The 19,892-nt window shown below is 31.4% G+C and overlaps 2 protein-coding genes across 5 annotated transcripts; both read left to right on the forward strand.

The window, feature by feature from the left end:
- Positions 1-1,068: 1,068 nt before the first annotated feature.
- On the forward strand, positions 1,069-6,209 carry LOC107811270 (phosphatidylinositol N-acetylglucosaminyltransferase subunit C-like). Of its 4 annotated transcripts, none has more exons than XM_016636162.2 (2): positions 1,069-1,410; positions 5,150-6,209. In XM_016636162.2, exon 2 carries the CDS (start codon positions 5,188-5,190, stop codon positions 6,097-6,099), a length of 912 nt encoding a protein of 303 aa, XP_016491648.2. In that variant the 5' UTR covers positions 1,069-1,410; positions 5,150-5,187; the 3' UTR covers positions 6,100-6,209. The 4 variants fall into 4 exon arrangements, with proteins under 4 accessions (XP_016491648.2, XP_016491649.2, XP_016491651.2 ...); XM_016636163.2 differs by having other exon boundaries at positions 5,160-6,209; XM_016636165.2 differs by having other exon boundaries at positions 1,069-1,396.
- Positions 6,210-18,709: 12,500 nt separating this feature from the next.
- LOC107776727 (uncharacterized) lies at positions 18,710-19,683 on the forward strand. The gene is made up of 2 exons (XM_016596642.2): positions 18,710-19,142; positions 19,358-19,683. Exons 1-2 carry the CDS (start codon positions 18,710-18,712, stop codon positions 19,681-19,683), a joined length of 759 nt encoding a protein of 252 aa, XP_016452128.2.
- The last annotated feature ends 209 nt before the right edge of the window (positions 19,684-19,892 follow it).

Here is a 19,892-nt window from a genome sequence, read left to right on the forward strand (position 1 = left end):
AATAATATAATCACTATGAACAAAAATATTAAAATATTTAAAATTTAGTTGTTTTTAATTTCATGGGCAAAAAGAATTTGGCTATGCATTTAAAAGTTTTGTCTTACTAAATTTTTATGGAAAAACCAATTGAAATGCTTGCATGGTTGGTAGTGCTAAAAGCTAACCAATCACTAAAATTGTTTGTTCTTTTATTGTCACTATTCCATATGAGAGGTATTTTCAGATTAAAAAAGAGAGGTGTTATTAAAAAAAATTCTATTAGTGGCGTTTAGTTGAGCTTCTTCTTTCTCTTTTTTTTTTAACAAAAATTAATTCGTTGATGAGCTAAATACCCAATTAACCAAAAGTAATAATAATGCGAATACAGTAAGTTTAATATCTGGGCTATAAATATATTATTAGTCTTGTATTATTCAACTAGCGTATGATTATGTGAATGCCTTCTTTTTTTGAAACTAATAGCCTGATTGACTAAGTTTCTCTACAGGCCAAAAGTGTTTTTTTTCTTCAAAAGTATTCTTTTTTTCTCAACTTAAAAGTTTTTGACAAGCTTACGGGAAAAAAATACTTTTAGGAAGAAGCTATTTATTTTTTAGAAGTAGAAAAATAGGCAGAATCAGTTGACTTTTTTCTTACCAAAAATATTTTTAACAAAATATAGCATATATTAAAATAATCTCATTTATTTTAAATCTTATACTTAGGATATTAATGTATAAGTATTTCTTCTTATTTTTAGGATGACTTTCTAATATATAGTGACTTTAAAGATAAATTCTTTTATAATAGCTGAATGATTTTTTAATATATTTAAATTATCTTAAAAGAATTAAAGTACTTTTAAATTTTATTTTTATATTCTACTTAAATAGAATGAAAAGATTGAATACTGTATTTAATAACAAACTTTTGAGATTATTTATTTATATATAATATTAATCAAACATAAATTATTATTTAAAAGTACTTTTTAGCCAAACACAAAGTGCTTATTTTTCTACCTTAACCAAACAAGCTATAAATTATTTTAAAACCTAACAGAATAATTATTTCCGAAAAGCAGATTTTTTCCCCTAAAAAGATGAGCAGAAAAAGAGAGAAATGTATAACCGAATAATGCTTGACAAATTCCTTCATTTTGTTCTCCCCAACAAAATTTGCAGCAAAGAAAAAGAATTTGAAGCATTTCATGGTCTTTTATGGGTTCTCGCCCTTCCCTTCTCTTTCATTTCATTTCATTTCATTTCATTTTTTGTTAAATTTTTAACCTCCATTAGTTTCAGAGACCAAGATCCCACATAACTACAAACTTAACTCGTACAAATCTTGTTTTTATTGATCGCACCAGAATCAGCTGTCATTAATCGGAAAACCGTTTCACACCCAATCTCAGGTTTACTTTCTATGGTAATTCACTTTTTACTACTGTTTTTTTTGGTTCCAAATAAAGTGCATTTTTTTTGGCCATGTCTTGTAGAACTTATTGGTGAAAAAATTACATTTTTATCTGGGTGTGATTAAATTAGCTGAATATTGAATTGGGTTTTCTGTAAAAGTTGATGGGCTTAGAAGTATTGGTTGATTTATAGGGGATGTGGTGCATATGTTAAGTGTCTGTGTTTTTTGATTGTTCAAAAAATTCTGTAATTAAGGGATTATGGGTTTAGCAGATTCTGCTTCCTTATATTGGATAATTGCAAAATGTGAACACGGGTGGATGTAGGTTATTAGCTACGGGTTCAACTGAATCCAGTATTTTACATAGAACATGGATATGTGTAAAAGTCACTAAAATTTTAATAAATATCATGTTACGAACCCATAATTTCAAAAGTCTAACGAGTTTAGTGTTAAGAACTTTGAAGTCGAACATATAAGTTTAAATTATGCATCCGCCTCTGAATGTGAACGAATGGATAGACTCAAAACATTTCTCTCCGTTTATCATTTATGTTGGAGCTTCAAATTATTCTTCTTCTGCTGAGCCCGCTGATGAGGATGCAACATAAAGTTGCTCGATTGGTGACTTGTAAAATTTGATTGAAGTCAATTTATGACTTTCATGTAGTTTAATGTTGGGAAGATAATATAGGAACAAGGTATAATTGTGTATATATATGTGACTTAAAACTGTAATGATCGGTAATGGTGTATCCTTCGTCTTCTGTTTGTTTATTTTGCAGATTGTAAGTCCAACCAGAAGTTGTTTTGTTGTTATAGTGAAGTATGTAGAATTAAGTGTATTCTCATAAAAATCATACAATTTCCATTGACGTGAAAGTATTGAGCATGGGGCACTCTTAAGTTCCTAACTTTGAACTTCGGAGATTTTCTTTCATTGGAAATGTTCCAAAAGTGCCTAAATGTAGATGCCTTATTGCACTCCTCTAACTTCTTAGTGCCTAAACTTTCCTTTGTCTAGATCATCAAGTTGCTACTTTTACTGGATTTCCCTGAAGCTCAAGACATGTCCAAAGGATCCTCATATTATCACACAACAACACAACCCAGTAAAATAACCCTAGTGGGGTCTGGGGAGGGTAAAGTGTACACAGACCTTATCCCTACTCGGAAGGGTAGAGAAGCTGTTTCCGGGAGACTCTCGGCTCGACAGAAGAGACAATAATATCAGAAAAGAACAAAAGAATAGATCTGTAACAACAAAAGAAACCAGAAAAATAATAACAACGTTGTAAGAGACAACAAATAAGTGGAAGAGCAACAACGATCCTCATATTATGGTTTTCAAAATTTTCCTTTTACCCTTTTCAAACATAGCTTCTAAGTCTCAATAACACCTAGGACTTTGGTCTTGTGATAAGAGCGCAATGCGTGATGTGTGTGTTAGGCGCACGTTGCGGGTTAGAACTCTGCCATGGTTCACCTTACTGACATTTTTTTTTTGTTGATGAAATGGTTCACCTTACTGACATGATTTCTTATTTCCTATGAATCCTTGTTTTAAGCTGCTATCTCTTATATGAAACAGCTCCTATGATAAGTTCTTTGAATTGGTTGTTCCAGATGCCATTCAGTTGGAATTGCCAATATCTGAATTCACTCAATAGCTGCTAGGATTAAATGATATTCCTGGACTCCTGGTTGCCCACTCTGCTTCAACCGTAGTTAATTAGTGAAGATTTCTAATGCAATTGGATACGAGCTTAATCTTCTGGAACCACCTAGTGTTTCAGTTTCCCTTTGTTGCTATAATTGTATATGAAAAACCTCCAGTGAAATGAATCTTTTTGGGGCGTATATGTCAGTCCATTTGGTCACAGTGTTCCCTTGAATCCTTAAAAAGGTTTTACATGTATCATGGCCAATAGTTCTCTTGTTTTTTCAGATTTTATTCCTTGCTTCCTTTGTCAAGATCCTTTCCTATGCCACATGAAACATATGCAGTATACTCTCACCTAGAGTCAGAGGACCCCCATTGATGTCATTGCCGTCTACATTTTTTAGTTTATTTGCTTTAGATTATACAGTGAAAGTTTATTTGATCGACTTGCTTAACGTTTTAGCTGTCAGGCTTTAATAACACTTCTGAGTTCTCTAATATGATATGGATAAGATTTATGTCAGTAACTTATCAAAAGTAGATTATAACAGATGCCAGTGGGTGTTCTTTAAATCTTTTGTTGGTCATGCTAGATTCTTTTTCTTTTCTCTTTTGATGATCTAGAAATGCAGCCTTTGAAACTTGAGGATAATGGGCCCATCCCTCTACCTTTCTCCACTTAAAGACCAATGAATGACCAAGAGTACAAATGATTTATAGATACGGAGAAAGCATATATGATAATTGAATTAAAGGTAGAAACTGAAGAGACAAGTGGAATTTGCTGAAAAATTATTTGTGAACAGACCATTGTGGCCAAATATTCTGGAAACACTGTGATATAATCAGATTTACACTCCATAAATCATGCACACACACACACACACACACACACAAAGACATAAGAAATTTAACCGTAAAAGTCTAAAGTAAGGTAACTCCATAAATGTCATATAGTCAGCACTCCAAAATATTTAATATCGTTCATTATCCTGAATTTTCCAATCAACTTTCTTCTGACGATTGCTTACGGTTTATCTTATTTTCAATTTGTGTGAATTTTCTACCTTTTTTGGTTGGTAACGCTATCAGTCATTCAAGATAGATCTTCAATCAGCTATGCTCAATGCTTAAATATTTTGAGTCGACTATATGAATCATCTTTATCAATCCCAATCCATTGATGCCCATGTCATTCCAATACTCATTCAAGATAGACGTCGAAAAAAATTAAACTGCCAGCTATATCTCCTGAGTTCAGCATTTTGTAGTAGTTATCTAAGCTTATACTGCTCTTTTCTTTTCTGCTTGTGGTTTCCTTGCCAATACTAATGATTGATGGTGAAATCATAATGGTATAAGATATGGGTACAGTTTTACTTCTTCTGGTTGTCAGTGACATCACCGCTTGATATTTCTAAAATATATTGATAAATCATCCAGCATTATCTTGGGGTTGGCTAGCGGGGCTCATCGGGTTGTGGGGCTAGGATGGGATTCTTTTGAGGTTAAAGGGTGTGATATAGATAACTTTTAAGTCCATTTGATACTTTTTTTTGCATTTGATACTTACAAATTGATACAAAAAAGTCTCGTTTTAGTATAAGGAGGTTATATCATACATTTTGAGAGAAACTTAAAGGCTTTACTCTAGTCCAAAAGCTGAAGATATCAAGAGTACATTTTACCAATTAAGAGGAGTTAGTAATGCAAAATGAAGTTGGATGGTGTAAAATGTATTATTCTATCAGATTCGAAAAAGCTTGATATTGCAAAATAAAGAGTTTTTGTAGCTCGGTATCTTCCTTTTATCGTACATGCAATGTGAATTTTAGTGTCTGCAATGTGTTTACCGACCTTGAAAATTATTCAATAGACAGCAGTGTCCAGTTACTTGAAGCACTGTGTTCTTGATACCTAAGTAAATGTCGATTGATGAAAGTTGATTAAAATATTACGTGGCTCCAGACCCTAAGCAATATTGCATTATTTGCTCTGTTTTCCCTTTTTCATCTCTAACTTGTTGTATAAGCTATTAAGATGATTATGATTTAGGATCCCTGAGTGCTGACTGTCATTTAATAGTTGTCCACAGCTGCTGTGGAATAAAGTTGTATGATAAAATGGAAGCTAGCATCAGTGGGAGCTCTTCTCCAACCCATCCAAAATGGAGAAAAGTTGTTTATGGTGGGATGCAACCTGGCTTTGGTGACAATCACACAGATGAGTCCTTCCTGGAGGAAATGATCATGAATGCTAATGTTGTCAAAAGAGACTTATTGAAGGTGGTGCTCGACGCAGTTTCAATCTCACAATATCTTTGCATTGTTTCCCTTGTGGTTTTAGTTTGGACCTATACCCTCAGAAATACCTTGAATGAAAAATATCTGTTACTCTTGAATGTCAGCCTTCTTGGTTCGGGTTTCTTTATTCTGCTCTTAACTGCGGACATGATACCCTTTAATCTCCTCCTCAATTATCTCCTAAAGAATACCTTCTTCATAACTGCCTTATATATGTTGTCTCCTATCTACCATACACTTACTAGGTCCATAAGCTCGAATTCCATATGGGCGCTAACAGCTTCCCTTCTCATACTCCATCTCTTCCTGCACAATTACTCCGGGTCCACTGTAAAGGCTCCTGGAGCTTTAGAAAATCCAACCCTGACAAGCAATATATCTCTGAATGCGTCAATCGTGGCTTCACTTTTGATTTCTTCTCGCCTTCCATCGAGGCTTCATGTCTTCGCTATTGTGCTATTTTCCTTGCAAGTTTTCCTTTTTGCTCCTTTAGTCACATATTGTGTCAAGAAGCGTTCTTTTAAACTGCATATTTGCTTTTCCCTTCAGTTACTGGTTCTAACACTAATTTTCACTTACCAGTTGCATAAGTTGCTTTTCATTTTGCTTTTGGGCATTTTTGTCTTCGTCAATTTGGTTTGTCCCTACTGGTTGATAAGGATTCAAGAGTACAAGTTTGAGATTAATGGCCCCTGGGATGAGGCTAAACTCTGTTTTAACATTACAGAATGAACATGTTATATTTTTAGGCATCTCCTTGGTATTCAAATCTCCTGGATACTCTTGGATATGTAACTCGTATAAATTTTCAGTTCATTAAGATGTTTGTCTCTTTTAGCTTATTGATTTAACTAGTCATGTAGCTATTTGGGGGTGTTCATCGGTCGGTTTGGCATAGCTTTAAGATATTTTGTTTCAGTATTTCCGATTTTCAGTTTTAAAAAAGATATACCAATACCATATTGAAATAAATTCGGTATTGTTCCATTTTTTACTTTTCGAGTTTGGTTTATGTGGTTCAGTACCTTGCGAGTTCAGTTAAGGCTGGTTCAAGCCTTATAGCCTGGCCAAGCTTCTAAAATCAACTTATTATTTTGAGAAGTACTCTTTTCGAAATTACTTTTCAAAAAAGTGCTTTTGGTGAGAAACAATTTGTGTTTGGCTAATTAATTTGAAAAGCACTTTTGAGCAGTAATTAGTGTTTGGCCAAACTTTTGAAAACTACTTCTAAGTGTATTTTTCTCAAAGGTGTTTCTCAGAAAAGTGTTTTTGGAGAGAAGTTATTTTTTTCTGCTTCTCATAAGCATTTTTTGTCCTTCTTAAAGCTTGGCCAAGCACCTCATTAGCCTATTTGGCCAAGCTTCTCCAAAGGCCCAAAGTATTTTTTTTCCTCAAAAGTACTTTTTTTTTTAAAACTTAAGGTGTTTGGCCAAACTTTTTGGGAGGAAAAAAATGCTTTTGGAAAAGAAGCAGATAAAAGTAGCTTCTCCCCAGAAGCAAAAATAGTTTTGACTTTTCTTCTTACCAAAAATATTCTTAACAATATATAGTATATACCAAAATAACCTTACTTATTTTAAAGCTAATACGTAGGATATTAATGCATAAGTATTTCTTCTTATTTTTAGATTTAGCTTAATATATAGTGACTTTATGGGCGAATGCTTTTATATTTGTTGAATAATTTTATAATATATTTAAATCATCTTAAAAGAATTAGAGTACTTTTAAATTTTATTTTAATATTTTACTTAAATACCATGAAACGATTTCATTATTGTCTTTAATAATAAAATTTTAAGATTATTTATTTACTTATAATATTAACTATTAAGTAAATCTATTTATGTCCTTATTCTAAATTTGATTCTTCAAAGCATTTCTTGAAAAATTTGGCCAAACATAAATTATTGCTCAACAGTATTTTTCAGATTGATTAGTCAAACACAAATTATTTCTCTCTAAAAGTACTTTTTCGAAAAACACTTTTAGAAAAAATACTTTTCAAAATAAGCTGATTTTTTCAGTTTGGCCAAACAGGCTATAAGAGCACTAAAGTAAAGTTGAACTCCAAAGTAAATACTCAATTTGAAATGGATGGAGTATCAAACTATATTCACTTTACGAAGTTTGATTGTAAGTTATATACACTAGCAATATAAATAATTTTTATATTATCAAGTGATATGTACATGTTGTAGGCTTATAGCATATAACTTATTTTATTTCGAGATACAAATTTAGTTTTAATGAAAAGTTATCTATAAATATTTTTTGTGTGACTTGATAATATAAAGTTTCTTTACTATGCCGTTGTATATATATATATATATATATAGGTCAAACTCATCCTCTATCCGTTCAAAAAGTGTCTGATGTCCAAAACTGGAGAGACATACATAGCAAATCAGCTCTCTACCGCCCTACCAAAAGAACTTTTAGAAAATATCATAAACTCCTATTGAACATATTTAAACAGGGGCGGAGCTACAGTAGTGGGTGTGGGTCGTGCGAACCCAGTGACTTTTTTGAAATTCTATATTTGTATTGAAAAATTCACTGTTTCTATATAAATAAACCACGCCAAACCCAATAACAAAAGTGTTCTGGATTCAACGGTAAGGGCTTTGGTTTTGCGGGGAAGACAAGCGGGTTCTAGACTCCTTGAAAGCTGTGCGTTATTCCGTGATTTTTACAATATTTTCTTCTTTTTTTTTGAAAAAAAAAAAAGCACAAACTAAACGACAGCTCCAAACGAAGAAGATGAAGAAGCCTACTTCCTTTATATTTACCATTTTCCTTTTTAATAAACAAAACATAAACTTTTTCCTTTCTAACAAATAAAACATAAATCAACTTAAAGAAAAACGCATCCTACTTTAAAATAAAACAGGCGTCCTTTTCTTTACGATTCCCAAATCAAAAAAAGTTAGGGTAGGCCGTTCATTGCTCAACCGTCTGCCCCGGATGCCGCAAACTCTCCGATGCAGTTAAACCTTCTTCCTTCTTCGGTTCTTTCCTTTTTCTTTTTTCATGTTTTTCTTCCGGTACTTTCGAAAATGATCTAAGAATACTATTCGTTATACTATTGGGCTATATATACCTTTCCCATCATATATTGGAATAAATATACCCTTATTTTCGATGGAGTGTCATGTGTAAGCACCAGATGAAAACGACCTATTTTTTTTTACCCGATCCGTTTAAAAAAACCCACCACTCGACCCGTTTTAAAATTCAATTTTTTTATGTCTTTTCAGCTTTTTTAAAGTATTCTTTTTTGTAAAAACTGAATTTTTTTTAAAAAAAATGCTTTAAAAACTGGGGAAAAAAAAATTTGCAAAATATATATTTTTCAGTTTTTAAAGTATTTTTTTTGTAAAAACTGGAAAAAAAAAGATTTTGCAAAATATTTTTATTTTTTAAAAACTAATGCATATGTAGTCCACTGCTTTAGGAGAGTCTTTTTTTTTTTTTTCAGTTTTTTAAAAAAGTATTTTTTTTAGTTTTTACAAAAAATATACTTTAAAAAAACTGAAAAGAGTTAAAAATATATATTTTGCAAATTCTTTTTTTTTTCCAGTTTTTACAGAATATATATTTTTCAGTTTTTAAAGTATTTTTAATTTTTTTTCTTTCAGTTTTTACAAAAAAAATACTTTAAAAAAACTAAAAAGACTTAAAATTATATATTTTGCAATTTTTTTTTTCTTTAGTTTTTACAAAAAAAAAATCCAGTTTTACAAAATATATTTGCTTTAAAAAAATTGAATTTTAAAACGGGTCGGGTGGTGAGTTTTTTAAAACGGATAGGGTAAGAAAAAGAAATGAGTCGTTTTCATCTGGTGCTGACACGTGGCATTCCATTCAAAATAAGGGTATATTTGTTCCAAAGTATGACGAGAAGGGTATATATAGCCCAATAGTATAACGAAGAGTATTCTTAAACCATTTTCGAAAGTACAGGGGTATATTTGGCCCTTTGCCGTAAATAGTGTAATTTTTCAGGAAAAGGGCGTCAACTCAGTGGCGGAGCCACCTTATAAGAAGGAGTGTCAACCTTCGCGAAAAAAATACACTGTGTAGGTAGGTAAAAAAATAAATTATATGTATATATATTATGTATTGATTGTCCTTAATTTTCTAGTATGTTTACGTTTATATATTTTGATAGTTCTTAACCAAAATTCTGGCTCCGCCACAATGACAACCCTTGCTATATGGATCCGCCACTCGTACACATCGCAAAAGTTGACTTGACAATTAAAAATCTTCGATCTTTATTGAGAGAACAAAGATCTACTAGCGGGGATCACTTTTTAAACTTTTATGTGAAAAATACTTTCCAAGTAAAGAAGGGACGGGAATACTCAAAAGTTTTTACACCTCCACAAACAAATATAGAAGGACCATATATATATATATATATATATATATATATATATATATATATATATATATATATATAGTCTTTTTTATCCTTTATAAATAGAGTTCACACTAGACAAAATAGTCATTTAATTATTATCCTAATATTTCGTACTAAAATTTCGGTTATTAAATTCTTTCCTATTTGAATTAGGTAGGAATTCCTAAAGTTTAGGAATTTAAAGTCCATTAAAATTCTGCCTCACATAAATCTTTTCTTATTTGAACAATACATATCACTTAATTATGTATAATTCTTACATGTTACTTTTCATGGATGCATATTCTATGGAAAAAAGAGTAAATTAATGAAATTAAAGTAACTATCTAATCCTACAATTTTTATGCTAATATTTAAAAGGGAACGTAAAAAAATGTGCATGAAAAACATAATTTTGATTAAAAAAGAATTTTGGAAAAATTAACGATAATTCATACTATTTGAGATAAGAGGCAGGCATGAGTTTAGACTTTAAAAAGCAATTGGTACGTTCTTTTTCTTTTGGACAATAGAAGGACTAGAATTGGAAGTATACTCAAATTCTTTGTACACTTTTATTGTCTAAATATTAGAAAATAATCAAATAATAATTTTTTAAAAATGTGAAATCTATTTAAACTGTAAAAAGATTGATTAATGTTTTGTAAAAAATATGAATAGGAAAATGGCGTATATATAATTCATCTCGAGTAAAAGAAGTATTTTAGAAGAAAATCATAGGTAATGTAACATAACGATCGAGCTAAACAAGAGCTTTAATAATAATTGAGTTTGGATGCTTACGTGATTACTAAGGTATGAATAGAATAGAGTGGATCAAACACCTAAATATGATTAATATTTATCATTTTGAAACTTGCAAATTTTTTATTAATTTTTAAATTATAACGCAAATACATATTTTGAATATTTCATATATTATTTTAAAAAAATTATTTTCATTAACACGAAGGGCACGCGTAACGGACGTCCACTAAGACTAGTATCTTTAATAAGTACTCTCTCCGGTCCACAATAAGTGATTTTTTAGCCTTTTTTATGGTTCAAAATAAGTGATTTTTTCAGATTTCAAGAATGGATTAATTATTTTTTTTCTATATTGCCCTTGGAGCAAATAATGTTGGAGTATGTGATATGGGTATTTATATGAAGAGATAGTAAAGGTTAATATGGTCAATTTCATTGGTAATTAATATTAAAGGGTGAATTTCTTAATCTATGTGAAAATATCAAAAAAAAAACACTTATTGTGGACCGGAGAGAGTAATAGACTAGATCTTCCAATTTATTAGTTTTTTTTTTTAATGAAAAGAGGAAAAAAGCAACAAAAAGATCTTTCAATTATTTGAAGAGAGAATAGTTGTCTTGTTGTAAGCTTATATTACAGCTTAAGATAACTAAATATTCACCTTATTGACTTAGAATATAAAATCACTTTCCAAAATGTTAATGCACTTTATTCTTTATTCTTTTTTAATATTTTAAATTTATAAATAGATACTTTTAGTCAAGAAACTTCCCACTTGTTGTAGGAAAAAAATAGAAGAACAAGAAGAAAAAATAGGCTACATTTATGAAGTTGCAAACGTCTCACTTGACGAGAGGAACATAGTTGACTCAATGAAGTTTTTACCATAGAGAGGCTTTACCCTTTAGTGAATGAGTTTGTCGGCATGCATTCGGATTAGTTAGGCCAATAAATTAAATTCAAATATTGAATAACTAAATTTAAAAGGAATTTTTTCATTTTTATACACTATATGAAATTTTATTACCAAAAATGTTTATGTTTACTTAATTATCCGGACTAAACACGTTTTGTCTACAAATTATATATATTTATTTAAACTAGAATCCTTTCTGCAGTACCCTTCCTTTTTTAGAGGGGGATTTTGGGATCGCGTAGGATTAAGGCTGGCAAGTGGGCCGGTTCAGGCCCGGGACCGGCCCGGGACCGCGGGCCAAACGGCTAAACGGGCCAGGACTGTTTGGTACGGTTTTAGCGGGCCTGGTCCGGTCTCGTGGGCCGGTCCTATGATTTGGGCCCGCCAGGCCCAGGACCGTTTGGCCCGCCAGGGCCCGAGACCTGGACCGGCCCGGTCCCTTAGCAGGCCAAACGGTCCCAACGGCTATTTTTTTTAAAAAAAATAGCCGTTGGGCTGTCAAAAATAGCCATTTAAGCCCCCCAACTTTGTTTTGATCCCAAACTTTTTATAATTACACTTTTTCCCTATTTTCAACTATAAATACCCCATCATTATTTCATTTTTTTTTACAAAATCATCAATCTATCACAATCTCTCTCTAATTTACTTCTATAATTGCTACTATTGCTTATTTTATTGTTACAATTTATAAAACAATTGTGAAATTGGTGAATTGAAGTCTTCAACGATAATTAATTTTCAACAAGTTGTTCGTCAATTCGGTAAACTCGTTCCAACTCTTAAGTTTTAATATTATAATTTTATTTATTTTATTTACTTTGCTTGATTAATTAAGATGGCTTATTCCTTAAAAAATATGTTTAGTAAAAATAAGGAAAAATCGAATAGTGGTGAATCTAGTGGCCAATTTGTTCCTCCTCCACTTCCCCCCGCTCCCCGACCCAAACCTGTTACCCGTCCTACACCTCCTATTTTTGATAGCGATAACAGTTTATTACAATTTACCGAGAGTCAATTTTGCCATAATATTGCACCCGGTGAACAATTAAACCATGAATATATGAATGCTATTTATGGTAATCCAACTATTGATGAAAATGATGATGAAGAAATAGATTTTGATGAAACGCAACCGGATGACGATACACCCACTAGTCCTGCTCCTGAAGTTAACCCAACTAATAATAATTCAGATGATCCCCCGTCTGACCCTCCTGTTAGTGCCCCTACTTTTTCTAGACAACCTTTAAAACGGGCAGAAACATATCTTGTTTGATAATTTTTTACTCAACTAAGAGAAAAAAATAGGGCTAAGTGTAAAACTTGTTGCAAAGAGTTAGTTTTTCAATATGTTGGAAGTCGCGGGGAGGGGGGGGGAGGACGGAAAGTTTGACTAGACACATATTGCTACACTCTCAAGATAAAGCTAGATATTTTCGTATGAAAGCTTTGGCTGAGGGGACAAGTGCGCCTAGTCAGGCTGACCTTAGTACCGGGTCAAATCAATTTCAACCGAAAATTAACACTGTTACCGGTGGTATTTTATATTATGATCCAAAAAAAATCGGGAAGAATTGGCAAAAATGGTTACTGTTATGTGCTTACCCTATAGTTTTCCTTCTAACCCCCACTTTGTGCATTATATAGAAAAGTTTATAATCCTACTTATAAAGGTTTTCCTCGCACAACCCTAAAGAGTGATATTTATAAATATAAACATGAATATGAACAATATTTGCGCTATTTATTTACTTATATAAATTATCGTCTTGCTATTACAACTGATATTGGTAGAAGTGATAACGATTGTGATTACCTTACTGTTACCAGTCATTGGATTGGTGAGCATTGGATAATGCAAAAGCGCATTATTGCTTATAGAATAATTAATTCACGTCACACAGGGCAGTTTATTTCCAGCACGATTGCGGATATTTGTAGATATTTTTGCATTAGTGATAAAATAATATCAGTTTCAATGGATAATGCTACTAGTAACACAAATGTTGTAGCCGTGCTTACCACTACACTAAGTCCTGTATTTAGTAACATTTTTCATGTTAGATGTATTTGTCATATTTACCATTTAATTGTGGGTGATGGTATGCGAATTTTAAATGTTGAAATTGAAAAGGTTAAAATGGATCTTAATTGGCTTTTTTATTCAAACCGTAGAAGTAGACTTAGAGAATATTTTAAAAGATGCGATGAATTTGGCCTAAGAGAAAGAAAGATTCCTAAACCTTGTCCAACTAGATGGAATTACATGTATGAAAGTTTAGTTGTTGCATATGAATATAGAAACCCCATAAACTCAACGTTTAATGCTCATGTAAGTGATGATGATGAGCACCTTACAAATACGGATTGGGCTAATGTTAAAATGCTTGTAGATTTTTTAGAAAAATTTCATATTGCTACAAATGAATTTTCTGGGCAATATTATCTTACTATTTCTAACTGTTTAGTTTATATTGCAGAACTTGCAAATTTGTTTGATCATTTTTCAGAGGGTGGGAAAATTTATCAACTTGCTATTGATTCCACGAGAAAAAAGTTTAAAAAATATATTTTCCCTATTCCCCCTATTTATGGTATTGCTGCATTGTTAAATCCTACTATGAAATTAGGAGGTCCTCAATTTTGGTATGAAATAGTTTATAATGGTTTAGCACTTGAAGATGAGGAGTTGTCTAAACTTCCGAACGCAATAGCCTCAATTAAAATAAATGTTCAAACTATTTATAATGCTTATCAAGTTGCATTAGATCATGCTAGACCCAATGTTCCAACTACTTCTTCTTCTAGTTCTCAATCATCTAAAAGAACTGCGGGAGTAAGAGCACTTAGTGCTTGGGCAGGGTTCAGGCGTTCTCAAGGTTCTAGTACTAGTGATTTTTCACAACTAAATGAGCTTGAAGTTTATTTGTCACAGGGAATTGAGGAAGTGAATCCCGACGGCTCCTTTTAATATTTTTGAATGGTGGAAGGACAAAGAAAAATACTTTCCGATTCTTTCAAGGATGGCCCGAGATATTTTAACTATTCAAGCTTCAACAGTGACATCAGAGAGCGCTTTCAGTCAAGCAAGACTTCAACTCGGTGATTATAGAGCGTCTATGAGGGAGAGCTTGGAAAAATCAGTACTTTTCAGAGATTGGATCCGTTCGAAAAGAAGAAATTTTGGACTTGCTGAATCACAACCAGAGGTAGACGAAGCTTACGAAGAAATGCTAGCTGAACTTGCGGAGGATGATGCTTCGCTTGGAAGCGGTGATGACCAAGCTTCATTTCCGCCACCACCAACGGAAATTCCTCCGGGCATTGAAGGATTTATAAAATTTGTAAGAGATACCATGTAAATTAATATGTAACTTGTATTTTGGCACATCTTGATTAGTTTTTTTTTCTTCTTAATGGTGGTATTAGCACCTTGTTGTGCTCATTCCATAGGGGGGAGGAAGACTAAGAAAGATATTTCCATGATTTTTAATGCTATAATAAAAATATAACGCATTGATTTGAATATCTCTTTACAATATTTTTATCTATTTATATATCTTAAGCTATACATATAGTATAATATAGTATAGTATAGTGTATATATAATATATATATATATATATATATATATATATATATATATATATATATATAAGCTTATATTTATACTATACTATAGTCTATACTATATATACATCTCATAAGATATATATATACTATATATACATCTTAAGATATACTATATATATACTATACTATATATACATCTTAAGATATACTATATATACTATACTATATATACCTCTTAAGATATACTATATATACATAGTATACTAGATATACTATATATACATAGTATACTAGATATACTAGATATATATATAGTATAGTATAGTAGATATACATGTATATATAGTATATCTTAAGATGTATATATAGTATATAAATCGAATATAGCTTATATATAGTAAGATGTATATATATTATAGTATAGTATAGTATATATATAAGCTTTTATATATATATATATATATATATATATCGAATATATCGAATATAGCTTATATATCTTAAGTTGTATATATAGTATATACTATACTATACTATACTATAATATATATACATCTTACTATATATATATATATATATATATAAATCGAATATAGCTTATATATCTTAAGATGTATATATAGTATAGTATAGTATATATATAAGCTTATATATATATGTATATCGAGTATATCGAATATACTATGTATATATAGTATAGTATATATATATATATATATATCTTAAGATGTATATATATACTATAATATACTATATATATACTATAATATATATACATAGTTTATAAGTCATATTCGATAGTATACATCTTAAGATATACTATATATACATCTTACTATATATATATATATATATATATATATATATTTACTATATATATTATATATATCTTAAGATGTATACTATCGAATATGACTTATATAGTATGTATATATAGTATAGTGTATGTATATATATATATATATATATATATATATATATATATATATATATATATATACTTAAGATGTATATATAGTATAGTATAGTATATATATAAGCTTATATATATATATATATATATATATATATATATATATCGAGTATATCGAATATACTATGTATATATAGTATAGTGTGTGTATATATATATATATCTTAAGATGTATATATATACTATAATATACTATATATATACTATAATATATATACATAGTTTATAAGTCATATTCGATAGTATACATCTTAAGATATACTATATATACATCTTACTATATATATATATATATATAGCTTATATATCTTAAGATGTATATATATATTAAGATCTACTATACTATACTATATATATATAGTATATCTTAAGATGTATATATAGTATATTTTAAGATATATACTATGTATATATAATATAGTATATATATATTTTAAGATGTATATATAGTATATAAATCGAATATAGCTTATAAATCTTTATTACTATTTTTTTCCTCTAACTTCTATAAAAAAAAATTAAAAATAAAAAGTTTCTGTTGGGCCCGTTTAGGCCTGTTTGGACCCGTTTAGGCCCACCTAGGCCCGGGACCGGCCCACTTAACCCGGGACCGTTAGTTCGTGGTTCCGGTCCCGAGCTGGTTCCAGCAATAAGCCCGCGAAGCCCGGGACCGTTTAGGACCGGACCGCATAGGACCGGCCCACTTAGGACCGGGCCCGCAAAGCCCACTTAGGACCGGGCCCGACCCTCTTGCCACCCTTACATAGGATTCTTCCGAGAATTTTGCGACGCAATCATCACAATTGAATTAAGCCTACTATTACGCCGATTTTCTCAGTTTATCATCGCCGATACTCCGGTTTTTTCTGTCTCCTCTGGTTTCACAACCATAAGCGAAGGTTTTGAAAAAAAAAAATTACAAACAATTATCTACAATGGTATTGAATTCTGTGACATAATGTCAAAAATAGCTATTATGCTTCAGCTAAATGATAATTGGGATAGCTTTGGGAGATACAAAGATTTTAATGTTGACGAAATTGTAGTCAGCGATGATTCAACTTATAGTCAATTGAATTCTGCAATCGCAGAGCACCTAATGATCGATACATCAGAAAAAATCATCGAAATCAAATACATTGTGAACAAACATTGTCCTCAAATGAAAATTCAGAACGATATGGGAGTTCGAGTATACATGGAGACGAAAAAGAAAAACAAAAGCTTAGGAATATATCCGCTATGTATAACAGTGCGTGATTTCGATTTGGAATACAATATCTCTAATTCGAACACAATTGCAGGTTTGCTCTTTTATTTCAGTAGTGATATGTTTTTATATTTCATGCGTTCTACAATTTTTCTACAATATAGCTACAAAAATACTACATAACAAGTGTAGTTCAACTATTATGAATATTGATGTATTGAATTTCACGTGTTCTATAATTTTACTACAAACTATCTATAATGTATGTCTGAACTGTAGTTAGCTTTAATTGAGTGCAGGTTCATCTGGAACACTGAAGTTGATTGATATGCAAACATCTTCGGCGATAGTGGAATAAGAAAGTATTATCATAACAGAACATATGCCATATGTTATTGAAGTAGGCCAAGTCTACAAAGACAATCAAATAATTGCCAGTGCAATGAAGCACTATTCTGTCATGAACAAGTTCCAATTTAGGGTGAAAAGGTCTAGCGCAAGAAGGTAGGAACAGTTCAATTGTCAACATCATATTTTTGTTTAATTTGTAGTTTCTTTGTGTATCTTTTTTTGTATAGTTTGTAATATCATTGTATACAAATTGTATATAATTTGTAGTTTTTTTGTATATAAATTGTTAAATATAAGATTTTTATGCTTAAACAACCTATTATTTTGTAGCTACATTTTTCATAACATGCTTTAAATTGTTTTTATTCTGTAGCTACTGCCTGGTATGTGTTGGGGACAATTGTACATGGCACTTTATTCCACCAGCATAAATGATTCAGCATTGTTCAAGGTTCAAAAATTCAACAGCTTGCACACATGCTCTTTGATGGACAATACATACATACAATGCAAACCTACCGCCACTGTAGTTAGTAGCATGGTTATACCAAAATATGCAGATCTTAAGACAATTTACACACCAAAAGACATACAAACTGATATGTTATCAGAACACGGTGTGAACTTAACATACATGCAAGCTTGTAGAGCAAATGAAAAGGCTTTGGAATTTTTGAGAGGTTATCTTTCTGATTCATACAGCCGCTTGCCAAGTTCTTTGTATATTCTGGAGAAGACTTATCCGGGGTCGGTTGTTAAATTGCAGAAGACTAACAATGACTGTTTCTTGTACGCATATATTGCGCTTAGTACATCTATCAAGGGTTGGAAGTATTGTAGGCCAGTTGTAGTAGTTGATGGGACCTTTTTGAAGTCGGCATATAAGGAAATAATGTTAACAACTAGCACAATGGATGCTGCAGGTATTGTAGATTAATTGTAGAAATATTGTTATAAATTTATTTTTTAGTATGTATCTTTTTTAATCTCCAGTTTTATTATGGAAATTGAATTTCTTTTTGCCACCTGTGATAGGTAGCATATTACCACTGGCATATGCTGTTGTTGATTCAGAAAATGACGCATCATAGAAGTGGTTTTTTGAGCAATTCAAACATGCGTATGGTGAAAAACCAAATATGTATGTTATTTCGGATCAGAATGAGAGTATCTTGAAGGCAACATCTATTGTTTATATCGGCATACCACATTATGCTTGCATGTGGCATATTTGGACAAATATAAGGTCAAAGTTCAAGAAGGGTCATCTAAAGTTAAACATATTGTACTTTATCACGACACGATCATACTCGCTTGATGAATTTAATGAAAGAATGTCAAAGATTGAAGAGATCGACACACGTGTTAAAGCATACCTATACGATATTGGCTATCACAGATGGTCTCAGGTACATGTTACAGTGAACAGAACGTGGACGATGACATCAAACATTGCAGAGTCATTGAATGCGGTAACAAAAGATGCAAGAGAGCTGCCCATAGTAGAACTATTAGAGTATATGAGGACTCTTCTTGAATGTTGGACTAATGAAAAGTTATTGAAAGCAAATGGTACATTCACATACCTTGGGAAAAAATATAACAAAGAGTTGGAGGACAACAAGACATTATCACAGAAGATGAGAGTAAGCTATATCCAGTAACATCAGATCAATGATTCCATCAAACTAAATATATACTGTTAATTGTAGATAAAATATTGTATAATTGTAGTTATTTTGTATATGTTTCTGACAACTTGTTGTGTGTTTGTAATGAAATTGTAGGTGAGGGCTTCAAAGATCACATCCATACAGTGATAGATTGTGTGAAGCGCTTTATTGTTTGTCTTCAAAATAAGAGATGTAGTTGTAGGCAATTCCAGCTTGATGAACTTCCTTGTGCACATACTTTGGCGGCTTTGAGGCACAAGAATGAGTCTTATGAAAACTATTGTTCTCCTTATTACATGAGGAAGAGCCTTTTGCATACTTATAAAATACCAGTAGACCCATTGCCTGACGAAAGCAAATGGAATGTGCCACAACATATAACTGAAAAAGTTGTAATGCCACCTACTGGGAAAAGACAGCCAACAAGACCTCAAAAATAAAGATACAAACCATATGATGAAGTAAATGCAAAAAAGTACAAGGTTTCATGTGGCAACTGCGAACTAGAAGGGCATAACAAAAGATCTTGTAAGAATGCTCTCAAGAGGAAATAAAATTTGATAAAGTCACAAGATTTTTTGATAAATTGTGTTGAGGTGTTCTGGAGAATTATAGTTGAGGTGTAAGTGTGTTGATAACTTGAATAAAG

The sequence above is a fragment of the Nicotiana tabacum genome, chromosome 17 (genome assembly GCF_000715075.1).
Source record: "Nicotiana tabacum cultivar K326 chromosome 17, ASM71507v2, whole genome shotgun sequence".
Lineage (NCBI taxonomy): Eukaryota > Viridiplantae > Streptophyta > Magnoliopsida > Solanales > Solanaceae > Nicotiana > Nicotiana tabacum.